The 19,330-nt window shown below is 37.0% G+C and overlaps 1 protein-coding gene across 5 annotated transcripts in view; it reads left to right on the forward strand.

Moving 5' to 3' along the window:
- The first annotated feature begins 620 nt into the window (after positions 1–620).
- Positions 621–19,330, forward strand: part of hfw (leucine-rich repeat domain-containing protein hfw) — a 56,298-nt gene continuing 37,588 nt past the window's right edge. For 2 of the 5 annotated variants that reach the window (XM_028316479.1, XM_028316480.1), the window contains exons 1-3: positions 635–1,041; positions 18,163–18,255; positions 18,758–18,944. In XM_028316479.1, the coding sequence (XP_028172280.1) occupies positions 1,012–1,041; positions 18,163–18,255; positions 18,758–18,944 (310 nt within the window). In that variant the 5' untranslated portion in view covers positions 635–1,011. Of the gene's footprint in view, positions 1,042–18,162; positions 18,256–18,757; positions 18,945–19,330 lie in introns of all 5 variants that reach the window. The other 3 variants (XM_028316482.1, XM_028316481.1, XM_028316478.1) reach the window with 3 other exon arrangements.

A 19,330-nucleotide genomic window follows, 5' to 3' on the forward strand; every position in this document is an offset into this window, starting at 1 on the left:
TTAATAAAATGTTGTCAAAACAAATATCCAGGGACTTTTTTAACTCTACATAAAGTTTTAGTTACCTGCTTAAGTCTACACAAAACAAGGAAAAAAGCAAGATTGCATGCTTAAAAATCCCAGGCAAAGTTGCCCCAAAAATAGTGTTGTCTATTTTGGTAACAACATTTTATCGATATTTACTTAAGTAACACGTATTCATGATACAATGTGGTGTTTATCCATTTACCAGTATTTTTTGTTATAATTTTAGCTTGCAAATCATTGCTTTTTTAAATTTATTTAAAATTCAATAAAAAAATATTTAAAATAATTTTGTTTGTGGAAATATCTACAAAGAAGAGTTCATTTCAAATTTTAACTATTTGTGTTATGTGCCGCTAAATATTTGTAACTCTACCAAACGTGTGTTTATTTTTGTTTTACCGACTACAATAAGGGCATTCAGATAAAATTATAGAGGTCAGTTATACAGGATGACCACCAGCGCTGGCCAACCGACGCGGACCGCGCTACACCTCGCCACAGATTCTCAAACGGGATACCGGATAAAAAGCGCAACAAACCGAAATATACCCCACTCCCTCCCCCGCCTTGCAGTGCCGACCGCAGCGACGCAGCCCGTCCTTGTTCCACGCGATATCTCGAGTCCGCATTACGTATACGTATAAGTGTGGAGAGGTGGTAGCTATTCACTTTTGTGTAGTTTTGCCAAGTTGCTGTCGATCCGAATTAGAGTCGCTACATGTGTTTTGTTATACGGGAAATGTCAAAAGTGGCGTGAACGTTGATTTTACGAGTGATCAAGTGGCGGAGCGAGTGGTTTGTTGGTGAAAAGTGAAAAATGCTGTGTCCGCCGGAGCGGTGGCGCGCGAACGCCGCATTTTTTAGATTCCGGTAGACTTCGAAAGTTTAACGCTTATCTTCTAATACGATGCACTTTGTGCAATAGATGTGTTTTGTGTTTAGTGCAACACGTTCACTCATATTCCGAGGTAGAGTTTGGTGAAAATGAAAACTACTTGCTCTAGTTTAATAGATGTGAGTATTTTTAATGTTTTTATTTAATGTAAATATCAATATGTAAACTATTTTGTTATAAATTATTAGAAAATGAATATCAATGAGTTTTCCTTGTGATTGTTTCTTATAATATAGCGTCATTCTTCATTTCTCAGAAATGCATTCGTGCCGCTACCTCCTTTGCGAGTTATTTTTATTTTTTTACTTCCATGACGCCAAATTAAATGGCATTGACATCGGAAAACCTTATTTTTTCTCGGACATACACAAAAAAACTGGCATACACCCAGATTCTGAGTCAAAACATGTCATTTGATTTGTCTATTAAAAATAGTTCTAATGTTGAGACGTTTGGAAGAGCAGATTCGAGCGATAAGACCACCATTTACTTAGGCATTAAAATATTTACTTACACTCAAGTACAACTGCGATAAAAGCAAATCTTGCAAAACAAACAACATTAAAAATAAATCCACTATCGGCCTTGTTTACTTCAATATTGAAAAGCGAAAAATCTTTACAATTCTAGAGATACATAATTTTATTCCTGTCGCATACATTAAGTTGAAAAGTGGCAGACGTGCGTACTGCATTATGCAGAGGCAAGCATTTGAATGCAATGCAACCAATGCGTTTACGTAAACAAGCTGCAGCCGATGCAGCTAGCCTGCTGGCTGTCCATACTATTTACGGACGAGATATGAAAGGTCAACGAACGATAATGCCATGCCCTTTATGTTAACAAGAAAATCCTTGCGAAATCAAGTTCTGAATAATTTTTTTACCGCAAAAGCCGAATTAAATATCGATAAATTGTAACATTGGATTAAACATCGATAAAGGTCAGTATTGAAAATTTTACAGGAACACAAATAATATGCACGAACTCTACTTTTGGTTTGTTTACCAATGCGCTGTTGGCAATTTATGAAGTGACACAGTTCTCTGGGTATTGATGCCACAAAAACAAGACTACTATGTTGTAAAAACATGTGATATACCTACCTGGCTATGAATTAATTTTTTTTGGTAGGAAATTGAATCACATCGTTAACATTTTTCTCTCGTCCTGAAACTATGCGATCATAGATTTATTTGAAAATTGTTTAAAGAATAAACACTTGCATTGAATGTACAATTTCGAAGCGTTAATAAAATCATAACATTTATAATTTTTATATCACCTATATTATACGTTTATATTTGAAAAACACTCGCTTATTATGTATATAAACAAACTATTATAATATAGTAAGACATTAAAAGCATGACGAATTTGAGGAAACTAGAACAAAAGCGTCATTTTCCGTTGACTAACTGAACGGGCGTTTAACGTAAAGTATACAAAGCGATCGGCTGTTAGTTGTTACTGCTCGTGACGTCACAGTTTGCAGCAAACGCTAAAAATAGACTGGTATTTATAACAACCGGGCTATTGATAATAATTAAACATATGCTCGTTTACAACATCCATGTCCATCTGCAACACATTCAAATTAATTATAGCTTTGCCTATTGTTACTAAATGTAGAGTTCTGTGACTCCCAAATAAAATATTACACTTCCNACGAAGTCGCTGTGATTACAAGTATGCAAAAGTTTATTGAATACACGAGAATTATAAATTCAAATAAGTAAACCCTTTACTGTTGAAACAGGTTGCAATATAAAGCAAAGAAACAAAATAAACATGAAGTAAATTCGATGCGACGACGAATTTCGTACGATGACTTAAAGTCACTTTAAGTCATTTCGTGAAGTAATTAATGAGTGGTAGAGCCTAAGTTTACTTCTAATTTTTAACATAAATTAACTATCAGTAAAAAATCGAAATGGATGATGGTATAAAACGAAAAGACAAAATAATGAAAAAGAGTGGTTAGGAAATACGTAACATTGGAGAGAGGAAAGCAATACCTGTCAATCATGTTTAATTTCCTTGTAAATTAAAAATTCGATTAGAGTAACTTATAATTTATAAATAGCTGATCATTAAGAACAGTTTTTAATTAAATATTGCAATACCATTAATAGTATCTTTCATCAACGTCCACAGTTGTGCAACTATTGTATTTGTTGTATCGACATCACATCAAATACCTACACATCGATATTGCAAAATAACACTTGTCCCAGCTAAATAGTACACAGTGTCTACTTTGATACTGTATGTAGTACCAGCACAATCACTGGTGTAAAAAGTGTAAATAGTGTTAATGCATAGTCTCATCAACAGAATCTAACAAAAGGGCGAGGTTTGTTAACAATAGCTTTGTAAATTACAAAATGGTACCCACTCCTTTGTTAGTGGCCATAATTCCGGTGCTTAGTTAATGATTCAAAATGACGTAATTATGAAGTACGGACGATAGCACATTAGACTATGCATTTTTATTGCAAAAATCACCCTTATAGGTAGGTAAAGCCCATGGTGTTTAGATTGATGTGCCAGTGTGCCATAGTTTGTACCATGTCAGACATTAGTTGTAAATTCCCGAATAATAGTGAAAATAGCAGCTTCTGGGAAAAATAATCCTTGATTTTCCTTATTTGTATGACGAAGTTTAATTTGATTAAGGAAATGTCAAAATTGATTTTTTAAACACTGATGATGTAGCTCACATTAAAAATAACATACATTGTGTTAAATTATAGCACAATAATATATAATTTTAAAGCACAATTATTCATCTCTAGAGGAAAGGAGCATGGATGTTTTCCTATTATAAGTCTGAATAGCCAATTGAATTAACATTATTACCCACGCCAGAAACGTTTTATAATAAGTATAGGTCAATATATTATTATTGACCTACACAGCGATAATATTATTGATAAGTAACCGAATCAACATTACTGTTCGAATATAATTATTCATCGGACGATTCAAATGTATTTTCTGAGTATTTCGTTTTAATTGTATGTATTGCCAAGCAGGTATCTAACGAAATTCTACATAGCTCACTATTTAGGAAGTAAGTACAAACTGTTTGTTCGTTCGTTCGTTTCAGCCGAAAGACGTCCACTGCTGGACAAAGAACCCTAAGGATTTCCACAAAGACGGGTCCTGTTCCACAAAAACTGTTTGTACCAGGATAATTTGCTAGTTTGCCTCCTGTCACATAAAAAAAAACAAAAATAATTTTGGTGCAGTTAAGGTGAAAAGGTCCAGTCCTTAAAGATGTAGGAATTTTTAAAATCGTATATTAAGTTAGCATTTTAAACATTCACACTTTCTTTATAACATCCCAGCCAAAGGTCATACAGCAATTGCATTAGCCAATCTAATTATCTCGAGTCTCGACCCTCGTTACGCCCAATCCGGCTGATGTCTGACTCCACTTGACGCTCTAATTGCCGTTTAATAGCTCCGGGTGTAATATTTGCCGCTAATGCCTGAGTTATGACGGGACGTTTGCTATGACAACTAGTTTAGAACTTTAATTGTGTTAGCAATTAACATTCATATGAAGCCGGTTGTAAAAATGCAAGTGAAGTGGCTACGTAGGTACCGGTACCAACAAGTCTATAAATAAAGCATTGGTGCAACGATCCACAATCAAATACTGTATTTATTATAAAATCCAATAATTAAACTTATTATTTTCCAAGTACTTATCAGAATCAGAAATAGTTTAACTCAAAATAAATGACTAGATAACATAGCATTAGTAGAGACTAGATTAAATTGAATATTGTATAGACGCCCTTAATTCTTTGAAGGTATACTCTTATTATCTCATTAATGTTTGCCTGCAGTCAATTNTACAAGTCTATAAATAAAGCATTGGTGCAACGATCCACAATAAAATACTGTAATGATTATAAAATCTAATCATTAAAGATTTTTTTGTTTTCCAACTATCAGAATCAGAAATTGCTTAACTTAAAGTAAATGACTACATAACATAGCATTAGTAGAGACTAGAAATTCTTTGTAGGTAGGTATACGCTACTTATCTCGTTAATGTTTGCCTGAAGTCAATTTCAAACCCACGGCAAACATTAATGCCTGTTTGATTTTGACCTGCAATGTAAATTGCAATCTATATTAACCAGCTCTTAGATCGGGTATATCGATCGATCCAATTTATAGACCAGCCAAGTTACAGTCATCAAATACCTGAAACATGATAGGTTTCGCTCGTAGTGACACGCGAGTACTATGCATACTGCGCGTGCAGGATCGTATGTCGCATTATGTACTAATTACTAATTAGCACAATAAGGGCTATTTGTATCCTATTAAATAGCTACTACTTAATTAGTTATCAACGTGATCGTACCTAATCACACGCATTAAGTAATTAGAAACCATAAACTGCTACTAACAATCCTAAAAAAATTGGTAGATGTGAAGTTTTCATAATACTTATGATTAAATTTGCACATAANGCGGAGATACACATAAAATTTATTTATATGCACTTTTTGGCATATTTATTTATTTTTATGTTATAATCATATTTCCTCCTATGTCATGTTTACTATTTAAATATCGATAATTTACCTATCGACATTTTCCCAACTCTAAATGCCTTTCAGATATAAAAATACGTTTTGAAATTTCCTATAAGATTATCGACCGTATTCAGAAACGATGCTTGAAGCAGCAAATCGAACACACAGCGTTGAATAGAACTCTGTGATTGGTTCGTGTGCCATCCTGTGCGTTTACGCGCACTGTGAGACTTCATAGCCTAATGTTTGTGAATACAGGCGTTAAACTAATTTCGAGTAACTATTCTTACGTATTGATTCGTCGTTTAGTTCCAGGTAGAGCTAAAAATCAATACGATATGGGGAATTACGAGGGGAAGAGACGCAAGTGATTCACTGTTATTTCAGGTAGATTACCTGGAAAAGATATTGGGACATTTTAGAAGTAGTTATATTCTAACAGTGATAAATGATAAATGATGACTTACTCGTATTTGCACATTTATTTGGATTTTCCAATTTACACATTTTTAGTGATATAATAAGAACTATGTACATACCTACGTCTAAATCTTTAATCATAATCATAATCATAATAATCTTTCCACTACTGATTAAATTCTTTGGGTGCTTTTTATTGGCCACGCATGAGTTACCTTCCTGATTTGTTTTTTTTTTACCCGACTACGGCAAAGCCAAAGGAGGGTTATGATTTTGACAGGCTATGTATTTACCCGACTACGGCAAAGCCAAAGGAGGGTTATGATTTTGACAGGCTATGTATGTATGTATGTATGTATGTATGTATGTATGTTCATGTGTTCCCTCGTAACTTCTAAACTACTTATCAGAATTCGACAAATGACATATCATTAGAAGCGTCTTAATTGTCCGCTGGTTATAGGCTATATGGGGTTTCACAAAATCTAATGTGGCGCCCTCTAGCGGACAAAACATACAGAATTAAAAAATAAAGTTAAGATAGATATGCCGTGTTTGGTATCATTTGAAAGCGCTTTACTTGTACATTTTGAATATATATATATTACTAGCATTTGCTTGTGACTTTACCTGTATTCAAGGGCTGATTGCATATAATTCACATCTTTTCGTTCATAGCTTCTTTACTACTTATTAGTTCATCAATTTAATTTTTTTTAATATTATGCGCCACAAATACACTTTAACACCAAAATAGTACAAATAATAAATAGGGTCTAATGATGGAGCTGGAAGGTAATTCGCAATAAAACGACACAATCGCATCAAGTTTGGGTTTGGTTCAATTTTAATTTCTGTGATGGGTCTGGGTGTTAATATGTATAATAAGTTTGTATTTACAAAAAAATATATATTTAAATATGTTTATATCTGTTTTCTAGTGAGCGGACGCTGTGAATGTACGTCACACGGGGTCACGTGACCGTCGGCGGGATTAAATATTTAAGCGAACTTTGAATGCCTATAAAATCATAACTACTGGGTATTTTTGAATGAAATAAAAACTAATGTAATTGTAAATGTAAAAGCTTAACTGTAACATAGGTTTCAAGTGATTTTGCATACCTAGTAACATTCTCAATTGGTCAATGTCATCATTGCATTGCACTGATGGGATAGAAAAATAAACAAGCAAAACCTTATTCATTAGCAAACGTCATATTTATTTAAATGATAGCAGCACTGTTTCTTGCACTGTTATGTTGGCAGGTTTGACTCTTACAGTAGGTACCTAGTGCAAGCGAAAACCGACACTAAGGTGACGAACCTTTTCATTCCGCGACTGTACATACCTACGTCTAAATCTTTAATCATAATCATAATCATAATAATCTTTCCACTACTGATTAAATTCTTTGGGTGCTTTTTATTGGCCACGCATGAGTTACCTTCCTGATTTGTTTTTTAAGGTTGTAAATTAATATTATACGAAGATTCATGTCTCTATGGATAACCCAAAGTCCATTAGACCCAAGTTATCTATTAGACCCAAGAGTTCTTTTCTCAGGTGATGATGCTACTGAAATTAACCTAAATATGGTGCTTCCATGCTCCTGCAACTTAAAATCCCTAACTATTATAGAGATAGAGCCAGTTGGATTCTCTGACGGAATATTTTGAGTCTCGTTATTCGGCTTTACAAAAAAACCGGGCATAATATCTTTAAACGATTAAATGCATTAATGGCCGTGGCAAATTTACTTACCACTCGAATATCTGCAGTGTGCAAACATACTAATAAATCGTAAACTTCTACTGACAACACGTGTAATATGTCTTACCGTCTCGTTTATTATTATAAGTAGGTACTTATGAGCACATAGGTATGTCGTGTCTATTTTTGTAGTTGGTGGACATAAAGCCAACATTGTATGCCATTACTACATGTATACGACTCTGCTGGGCAAATGTGTACGAACAAATAGGTTCCAAACTTGGACCCGGGCATTCTGTGAGTTCTTTGGTTTCAAAATGCCAATATTTTGTTGTCATAGGCTCGTACACCCATACAAAAAGCCCCGCAATCCATACTAACATGCCCTTTGAGTGCCAAACATACTCGTTTCATTTAACTCCAACAATTTGGACTATATTAATTTACCTGTAAGGCTGTAGGGACTAGAGACAGCCTGTGATGGTATACGGATCTGAGACGTGGTCGCTTACTAAGTATGGGCCTTATAAAGAAGGCTCAATGTCACCCAAAGGGCGATGGAGCGTGCTATGCTCGGAGTTTCCCTGCGTGATCGAATCAGAAATGAGGAGATCCGTAGGAGAACGGAAGAGTGACTGACATGGCCTGCAGAATCGCTAAAATCAAGTGGCAGTGGGCGGGGCACATAGCTCGTAGAGCTGACGGCCGCTGGGGCAGGAAAGTTCTTGAGTGGCGACCACAAGCCGGAAGACGTAGCGTAGGCAGGCCTCCCACTAGGTGGACCGACGATCTGGTGAAGGTCGCGGGAGGGGCCTGGATGCGAGCGGCGCAGGACCGGTCTTTGTGGAAATCCTTGGGGGAGGCCTTTGTCCAGCAGTGGACGTCTTTCGGCTGAAACGAACGAAGTAATAAAATTTTATAAGTACAATCCTATGGTGACTCGTGATATTTGAGTTAGAGTATGCCATAGCAAAGGCCATGGCACTGATTTTCAGCGCGTGCGTGATGCATGCTTCAAAAGATGCTTTTTCTCTGGCTGTTCTTTACTGTTCCCACAGATGCAACAATACAAGAATAGCGTAGATTTTTTTTCATTTATCCTCACTGACCAAACTCATGCTGAACTAACTAATGATAAAGTGCTTCTATTCCTGAAAACGTGTCATCTTGTTTCTTCGTCAATTAACTTTCTGACGTGAGGACTAAGGTGTATTTGGGCCTTCACATCGCTCGCAAGGGACCTGTTTGAACAGGGTGTCGTAAAGAAAACAGCAAACAACCCTGGCGTGTATTCATACTCGTACTCATGCAGGGCTGGGGAAATTACGGTCAAGTGGGCTCTCGTGGGCGTTATTGTCACGCCCTTGACTCCATGAAAATAGGGTTGTCTTCGGAAATATTTATCAGGATGAATTTTCCCTGGAAAATGGTCATACCAACTTAATTCAAATTTTTAGCGGTGTTAGTTTTCAAAATCATTGGCAAAGATTTGATATCAATGAAGTTTAATTAGAATACGGACGCAGATTTTTGAAGTGTTCCGACAACCAACAATGTTATTTCGACTAAAATACGGGTACGATATAAGAAACACGGGTCACAACGCGACATTTTAAATATGAGTTACATAATGTACACGGCTGCTATGCTGCAGCCGTGGTCACAAGCAGACTGGCGGCTCTATCTTAGTTGAAATGGAACGCGAAAGTTTGAAACTTATAATGTTATTTCAATCAAATGTTATTTCACGATAGCCGAACGGTGAAGGGGTCGGACTGGCCGACTCGTGATCCGGGGAACGCGGGTTCGGTCCCCGCCGCCGCTCGACTATTGTGGTGAGCTCACTCGTGACACAAGCATATTTAGCTTAGTACGAGGGGCTAACGGGAGTATTAGTAATTTGTGTAATAACAAATTACTAATAATCTTTAAAAAAAAATCATCATACCCGGGTGCCCTATAACCTTGGACCGTGGAATTTGGACTGATGGCAGCCCTTGCTACCTGTCAAGGGCTGCTTGTTTGAACAAGGTGGGGTGGAGAACACTGCAAACAAATCGAATTTGTGTGTTTGGCCTGTGTTAGGGCATTGCCCGAGTCGTGTCACTCGTACGTCGCAACGCTCTGTGGCGTCCCAAGCAGGGTGTGTACTTTATTGGGACTTGTCCCGACAGGGCGGGGTGTCGTAAACAACACCGCAAACATGGGATATTGGCCCCTGCTGGGCGAATTATGGCCAATTCGCTTTTTATCGAGGACCATGGGGTCGTGTAATGGATAGAACTTTAAGGTATTAATGTAGATAGCTCTTTTATAGAGGTAAGATAGTGTAGAAACGTGTGAATGTTATAGTCTTGAAATATCTGAATTTGAAAGAGGATTAAGGGTTTTTATGTTAATTTTTAAATCTGTCTGTAAACTGATAAATAGAGGATTAAGTACTTGCAATACAGCCTAACATCGAAATGTTGGTTTTAAAAAAACAAAATACTCGTACTTACTTATGTAGGTAATCAGTCATATGTATTATTACCTACTTATTCAAGGATAAAATAAAGTAAACTTGTTAAAAGTAACACATCAAATAAATCTAATATTAGAAGCCATTCAGAGCAAAGCTCTTATCTTGGACAAATATGGCCAAGGTTTGGCGCGGACGTCGGCAAATACTGGCGCTGACGAGTCTTCAAATGTTTGACGGTTTTAGGGATCCGAAATACAGTGAAAAATAACCATAACTTATAGTTTTCTTACAAAGATTAGCGTTATTAAATACAGACAGCCCTATATCACGTTCTTCTTCTTCTTAGTCGGGCACTCTTGTCAGACTGGTCGTGATTGCACTGATGAGGTGCACGGTGGGGTGTTCGATGTCAACTCCCTTACATATCACGTTACCCTTATCATTAATATTTTTTTCAAATACTATGCCTTTTCTTGCCGGGAAATATTCCTTACCACTGAGCTATAGAGACTTTGAGTGTCTGTTGACATTTTATCGACTTCAAAAAAGGAGTAGACTTTGAAATCGGTTGGTATTTTTTTATTCATTGTAGAGCCAACTTTGTTTTGGTAGGCTGAGGTTGTAGGCACAGTAATCTTCAAACAGTTAAGTCATAACAGACAGTGTATGAAAGTGTTATCACTCACTAAATCGATAGTCGTCGGATTACACTCGATTAATTCACCATGAATCATTGTTATGATGATGTTCAGTACAGTACGGCAGCGATGACGGTACATAACGAATGCAGGGCGCGTCTCAGGAATCGAATTCTTAAAATAAACGCGTTTGGTTTGTAGATTTCATTGTCTTGTCTTTTAATATTAACAACGCTATAAATATCTTGTCAACCACTTTAAATTTATTATCGAAGAGGTAGGGTAAACCACCCAATCATTGGCACTGTACCAATTTATTGGCATGCTCCAGTTTTTTAAGAAAATTAAGGTTTTTTGTAGCCAAACCTTATATTTTTTAGTAGAAATTGTACAGTAGTATCATTTATTACTCAACTGGCTACACACGTTTTTTATTTTTTCAAACATCGCGGCGCATCAACCATTTGTTTGACACACCGGGACTTGTGCGAAAAAAACNATATAGTTGGGATATAGTATTACTTAAAAACTCATAAAACTCTTCTATTTTTGCAAATAGGCTTTTAAAAGGCACTTTTACACGTCCAGGGTTAATACTGACTCTACCACTGCTTCGGGACAATTTGAAGGAACAATAAATGAGCCAGTGCTGAAAAGAAGCAGCGCAAGAAACTCAATCTAGGAAACTATCTACTAGAAAACTATTACACACTTGTGAAACTGCCTATTTATTTACAAAAATAAGATTTAATTTTAAATCTTTTGAAAAAAGGCAGTAAAAACTTTTCAAAGCAGGAATGTATGAAAATAGTAAATGGCCTCATCAGGTAGACTCAATTCAGCTCTCTCGCATATACGTAATGTTTCAATTGAATTTCCTGTAATAATTCAAATGACTAATGGAGGTAACTGAGTTTTTTGCCACTTCTTGTCATCAACAAACTGGTATGTTTTCAATATAGCTACTTTTAAGGGTACCTACACTAGTAAGTTTGATATTAACTTTATCAAATTCACACTCATCACACGTGATCACTAATGGTATTAAAGCATCTTACTTCTTACTTATTTTTATTTGTGGTTGATCAACTTTTTTACTCGTGAAAATTGTTTCCACGCATCATCGGATCATTGACTGGAAAGTGTGAAATTATCGCCATTTTCTAAAAAAAACATGCACTGCGTCCAATGTATCTTTTTTAAAAACGTTTTACTGAAAATATAGTTCAGTCTTGGTTTAGTCATTGTTTGTAGCTGTTCTTCATGAAGGTTCCTTCCTTGATAAAACTCATTTACTAAAAGTAGATCTCACAATCTTTCTCTTGTATTAGAAGAGTACCTATCAATTTCTTATGTTATTTGAAATACATATTAGGCAGTCGCCAGTTTATTTTTGGCAACAACACTACTCTTGATAATCTCTATAAACCCTCAAATGCTGGTTATCAGTCATCTGCGTAATATTAAAGGTGAATTCAGGAGGACCATAATCCTAGGGATTGTCGCGTCAGCTGCAGACTCGACGTCTCGATAAGATATCAAAAAGAGAGCAAGTTACAAAGCTATGGACATAGTGACGCGTTGTCGATTTTACCAGGAATCATGACAATTTATAAAAAACATATCATTATCGTAAGGCTGCGTTTCAGAGATGTGCGAGGATGCGTAGCAAGGGATGTGTTTGTAAAGAACCAATGGAATCGCTTCATTTACTTCGCCTCGGTCAGCACAGCTCTGGTGGAAACGGCTGAGTGGATCTAGATTATTGCGCATACAAAGCAAGGGATGTGTACGAACATTAATGCGCATTTTCACAGCACTACACATTCTCTTACGACACATTTTACTCGCACAGCTTTGGTGGAAACCCCCACACATTTTCACAGCACAGCTAGACATTCTCGCATGAAATAATTTCCTCGCACATCTTTAGTGGAAACGCAGCCTTATAGAGCGAAATTCAGAGAAGTTGGTAGATGTTTACGTGCAAAAACACGGATGTTACTTTGTCTAAGAGTCAGTAGGTAAGGCTTTCTTGGAACTTGAAGAGAGCTATAAATATTAGAAGGCCATAGCATCGAATATGGAACTTGCAGCCCACTAAACTTCATACAGACATGACTCCCAAGTCATAATAAAAAAAATAGAAATGCGAACGTTAGGACTTCGTCATCCTCAGACACACTATGACGTATCAGGTGCATGATTCATTCGAAATACCTTCCTTTGTGAACGTGATTTCATAAATGCAGTTGGAGACGACAAGTTTAAAACGGTTGCTTGATTGCTTAAATATTTATTTATATCGCTTTTAAAATTCTGAAAACCTTTATTTTTCTGCAAGTATAGTTCAGTAAATACTTTAGGTACCTACTACAAGTAAATACGAGCCTAAATAGATAGATACCTAATATTCCAAAATTTAATGTGTGTGTGTAAGTAGGTTTACTATGAGTATAAATAATACTATGATTCATAATATACGAGCCGATCCAATAAAGTACCGCTTCCCTTATTAGGTATGTAAAGTTTTTATCGGGCCCTATTTATAGCGATCTTATCAAAGCTTACAACTATTATGTACTACTCATTTGATCTATGAATGGTTTCTATATGGTTAGCAGATATTTATCTGTTATATGATGCTGTAAAGATATCTCAACAAATGGTCTAGAAATGATATTGAAATGTAAATGTTGTAAATTAAAACTACATGTCTTCTGAAAGTTTTCTTTTAGAAGTTTCGTTTCCTTTTCGAAACGTAATATAAACTTACACAAGCTATGTTCATTTCTCTTACTTGCTGTTTGATGGGATATACCTTAATTCTCCCTATCTTAACTACTTAGAGAGGAATAAAGATTAACTTATTCCTTTTGGTTCCTCACCTCGGTGATCAAACTCTACCAAAATTCATCAAATGCTATTCTAAATTTTGAATAAACAACTTGAAAAAGTCGAGCTGCATAAGGCGGAACTTGACCCACGGCTCTATTCGCAAAAAAAAATATTATTAGGTACGATTGAATGCGATTCTATTTGTTATGCACTTACTTATGCATCGTTTCGTAGTCGATGTTTGTTCTCGTATTGCATGCACTGTACTTAAGAGTACTTTACTTTCTTTTGCCAAGCATAACTCGAGAAACGGCTGAAAATGGACATCCAGAGTCAAAAGCATTGTCCAATAGGGTGTCCCGAAATATCTTTTTTTATATTTTCGCTACACAAGACCCCTCAAAAGTTGCGTCATAAGATGTAGATTACCGTAAAAATAATTAAAAAAATATAAAATAATGTCTCAAGGGCTCTACCGGCATTTTTATGTCTCAAAAAATCACTTAATCAGCCCTTCACTGTTTGTCATCTATTATATTTTTTTCACAATTATTTCATTTTATTTTGTAATAACAGTGGCAGTTGAACCCTAAGATATGATTTGCAGGCAATGACAGACTGTTTCCAGTGAGGAGTAGGTTTGGTTCGAACTAGCAGAATTCATATTTTGACTTGTTTTTCTCAAATTTTCTACTCCTTCGGCGAGGCTGTTGGTATTATTTCTGTTGAGGTTTTATTGCTGTAAGGTATCGCACCGCACTTTTTTGTTATAATATTACATACTTTTAGCATAAATTTAACAAAAATTTNTTGATACCTCTTGCGTAACCGTAGCTTAAAAAAATTTTTTTCCCATACAACGACGGGACACCCTATTGTCCAAGTGTAGTAGCGTGAGGCTGACCGACACGTCAGTCCTTGGGTTCACTTCTTGGAGGAAGCGGGATATTAGATAATTGGCCGAGGTCCGGTCGCGGCCGCTCTTAAACAGGCACACGTCTGGGAAGCCTATTTGGAGTTATTTTAGTCACGAGTTTTGGAAGTCTTGTTTGGACTTGTGTTTTTGGTGTTCTGTATTGTCTATGTACCTAAGAATGTATGAGATCGTGTACCTACTTGTTAAGCATTCTACTGCCCAATGTTCTTCTTGTTGATTTTAACTACCTTCTGGGTGTAATCCAAATCCCGTAATAATTATCATGTCAATAATTGACATCGACCAAAATGCAGTGCAGTATATACAGATATCAATAGTGACTGAGTTTCTTGCGCTGCTTTTTCTCAGCACTGGCCCATTTATTGTCCCGAAGCAGTGGTAGGGTTAATATTGGGACGTGTAAAAGTGCTTTTTAAAAGCCTATTTGCAAAAATAAATGAGTTTTATGAGTTTTTTTTATTGCAATGGATAAGTGGCCTATGTAGATAAATACTCTAATTTCCAGAGCTTTTTAAGGCAAGAGTGAATAGGCATTTATGGGTGAGGTAGAGGTATGGCCCATGCCATCCTATACTACATCTCTCTTATCATCAGGTGCGATTGCGGTCAAATACTTTAATACATAAGAGTACTTGCATTGTTCTGAAAAAAAAAAAAAACAGCCACTCTATGACGAATGTTAAGAATGTTGCGATGTCTAGCTAACATCATGGGAGATTACACCACTGAAGTACATTTTCTGCCGATCATTCTTCTTTTTCTTCTCAGACGGTACACTCTTGTCAGAGTGGTCGTGGTCATCATTGTGAATCACGATGCGTGATGTTCCTCGTAATACGGCGCCATTCCTCGCGGACTGCAGCTTTCCAGGCACTTTCGCTAACCGAACACTTAGTTGCGGCCTTGATCTGGTCCGTCCATCTCATTGGTGATCTACCACGTGGGCTGGTGCCCTCGACTTTTCCCTGCACTACGAGACGCTCTACGGAGTCATTACTGCGCCGAGATACATGGCCAAAATGCGTGACTGAACCGTGGTTGATAGGCGCTGTCTGATGTACCGATCATTAACCATCGGCAAATAATCATATTTCAGCCGATAGCACCAGCGTAATATTCAGCTATAAATAAAGTTAATTTACAACCGTTACACCCACTGGCTGGGTGCCTGAAATGTATTAATGTAACGATAAATACACGGGAACAGTCTTCATTGCAAATAATGTATGTCAGTTATTTTTTACCCGTTTGCGCGACGTAAATGAGTGGTAATGTGTTTACTAATAGGAAAAAAACAATCGCCATAGCGGCGCATTCAACAGCCTTTCTGCGACAGACTTAAATCCGCGGAGGTGAAAAATATTATTCTAGCCACTAAGTAGGTATTTAGTAATTTTAGGGAGCCATATAAAGTCAAATACAAAGTTTAAAGCTTCCTATGATTGGTATTTTTCGCCTAAAAAAACCTTAAGTTAAAAATTATTTAAGTTTAGTTAAAAAGATTTATTTTTAAAGTTTTTACACTGGCAACCCTGAGACACCACGCAGACCGCATGCCGCACACGTGTGGTGTTGCAATCTCATAATAATTATGTAAACCGGGTAAAGCAATAGGTATCTATCTGCACACTACATGTGTATGATAAGTGGCATTAACTTCGTTTTCCTGTAATTAACATTTTAATTCTTGTGTTGTGGGTGTTAAACTTTGTATCCACAAATCATTGTATCTCCTAGAACTAATGTTCCTTCAGTTATACCTCTGTACTCTTTCTGAGACATCCATATGTCTGTACTTACCTCTCAGGGAGAGTCTACCAGTAGAGATCGCTTCCAAGCAATAAGACCGCCTATAATTGTGCCTGAATGGCAGATCTCAGTTATTGTGAATAATCATTACAGTGTTATATCTTGCGGCGTCTTTTTACTAGACAATCATCTCTTGGTTAACATCCCGTGGGGTCCTTTTCAACATGTGAACCTAACTAGTTCCTAGAATCTCTGAGTCAAAAATAAACATAATATTTATAGCCTAATCCAGGGATTGCGAACGAATGGCACGCGCCACAATATTTAGGGCACGCCATCAATCGCAAAATTCGCTATAAAATAAAATAGTAAATAATGTGTTTTGAATTATTTTAGAAAAGTGTCAGGTGATACCTACATAAAGTTTCGCCATCCCTGGCCTAATCTCATTGATAAATTAATATTACATCTAAGTTAATATAAATAAGCAATATTTTTCACATTAAACGCCGAGTTTTTTATTATCTTGCTTTATAGGCTTTCCTAAGTGTTCCCCACGAAGATCTATTCGTATATTACACTTGCTTGCTATCTATCTTGTATGATTGCATGGCAACAAATCACTCTCAAAATCTGTGTGTTTTCTGTTCCACCTGTTGGCGCCTGAAATAGCGCGGTTACAGCTCTCGCGGTGGTCCGTTTCTAATACAGGGTGTTAGGAAAAAACAGAGTTTATCATTGAATGAATATAGGTATGTACTTGTTTAGGAAAACTAGTGAAATTCCCTGCTAAAATGTATGTCCAATATTTGCCACGTTTATTTTTTTGGAGGATCAATGACGTCTCTTAAAAACATCACCTTTTTTCGGATAACTAGTAAAGTGATTATTAAATTTGATAAACTTTTAAACTGTATGAAGTTAGTAGGGCGGGCACTGAAAGTTTGAGTTTACTGCTAAATACTTTCCAAGCAGCCTGTAGCCTGTGTAAAGTATTTTTGTGTAAATTTTATTGCGTGAGGAATCACATATCCATTGGATTCGTATTCGAAATAAATCTGTTTAGTGAATAAAACTTCAGTATTTGTATAACCCTCAACCACAGATTTCTTTTTTCAATTCGCCATCTTTAATTCGTCGCTGCTCTCCCTCCCTCATTATGTAATTTAGAAAACATCATCAAAAAGTTGTGAACAAGTCATAGATATTTTTTTTACTCTGGCAATGTTTGCGTTGGTCGTTCTAAAACCCACCTACCCACCAAAATACAAGTATCCAGCAGTCTTTTCACACAGTTACCAAAGAAAATTGTGTATGTGATAGCCTAATTGAGAAAACATGTAAATTGACTTTCGGAGGTAGTTTTCTATTTGAAAAGAAAGTGGCGTTGTAGATGACGTCATAAATGCAATACTTACATGGTTTCTAAGAACACGTTTTTTGTATAGTTAGTGATGATTTAATAATGACCTGTTTGATTAAGCACGTCGTTAAGGTGAATTTAATTTGTGGCTCGCCGACTATGTAGGTAGCTTGAAATTACTTGCAATAGTAGCACCGTTAAAAGACACAAAAAAGGTAATCTAGGCTACTAATCTACCCACGTATTAAATCTTTGAATCGTCAAAGTATTTATAGCATTAACATCATAATTGCTACTAGGTAGTTATTAGTAGTCGAAATTAATAATATACAATAAAATAATAAGGATATAGGTAGGTAGGTATAGACAGAGACTTGTGTGTAAAGAGAGCATCCCCTCCCCCGCGCTGCTTTATGTGAGGTTCCCAGTCAATAATATTCTCCCATCCCAGTGAAAACAGTATGAGAATCGTCTTTAATGCTTTGAACGCAACTACATAGGCACTGCTTTAAGATCATGAGTGTTATTGTTAAAGGTATTCTTGTTTTGTCGTAGAGCGCACTATGGGCCCTCGTCGTGTACCTGCTGCTGCATCTGCCGACCATCGAGATGAGGGTGGATGACCTGGAGCAGCCCGCGCCGAGGGAGGTAATGGATTACCTATTTTATAAATACGAAAATTATGTTAAGTTATGCCATTGGAATAATTTTTGTGCTAGTTTGTTTAAAAAAAAAACTACGCTGTCTTTGCGTGGACGTCTTTCCACTGCTGAAGCTCCCATAAGCTGCTGAGGATTTCCACAATTCCCGGTCCTGCGCTGATCGCGTCCAGATGCTTCCCGTGACTTTCATTAGACGCAACGCGACATTTCGTCAAAAATACTGCAGTGTTTCAAGCCTAAAGTTCTTGACCAATGTGTGTTACCAGTGATGACGTAAGAAACGGAGACTTGGTCCCTTAGGATAACCCAAAGGGTGATGGAGTCTGTCAGCCTGCTATGCTTAAACGGAGTTTCCCTACGTGGTCGAATCAGAAATAAGGAGATCCGTAGGAAAACCAAAGTGTCCAATGCTTGGACGAATTTACCAATGTTATTAGTAGTAAGTACCTATGTAAAGCTAATTCGTATTTTCTCTGTGCAATCGTCAGCAACCGCCTATGGCATCAACGCAGCGGCCGGAACCCGCTCACCAGCGCTACCTGAAGCTAGGAAAATGCTTCCACATGCCGCGCGACGAATGTCCACCCCCAGGCTCCTGCAAGAAGGTTGGCGACGTGTCCGTCTTCTGCTGTGATCTGGACAGCGCCCGACTTAAGGACGCACTCAGCGACTCCAGTAAGTCTGCTCTACGTTTAGTTTTAAGCTAAATAGATAGATCGAATGACTGACGACTGACGATCGTCCCAAGCATCGAAGGAGACAAAGTTGCGAAGACCTGCAAGATCTCTAACACGATAACTGCCGATAGGTGGTGCAGAACAGAAGGGAGTGGAGATTCTTATTGGGATCAGCCATTTCTACTTTACGAGATTTTCACTCGAGAAAAAATTATCCTTTGCTTTCTTTCGAGATGGTCTCTGAATTATCAGAAAAACACTATCTACCGTTTCACTACTTCGATTTATTCACACTATCAAGTAGACTAAGAGCTAGTGAACGCCAGACGTGGCTAGACGTACGTTATTTTATATAAGCTGAAAGATTGTCAGCGCATGCTCCCA

This window comes from Ostrinia furnacalis, unplaced genomic scaffold (assembly GCF_004193835.3).
Source record: "Ostrinia furnacalis isolate ACB-3 unplaced genomic scaffold, ASM419383v2 OfSCF5727, whole genome shotgun sequence".
Taxonomy (NCBI): domain Eukaryota; kingdom Metazoa; phylum Arthropoda; class Insecta; order Lepidoptera; family Crambidae; genus Ostrinia; species Ostrinia furnacalis.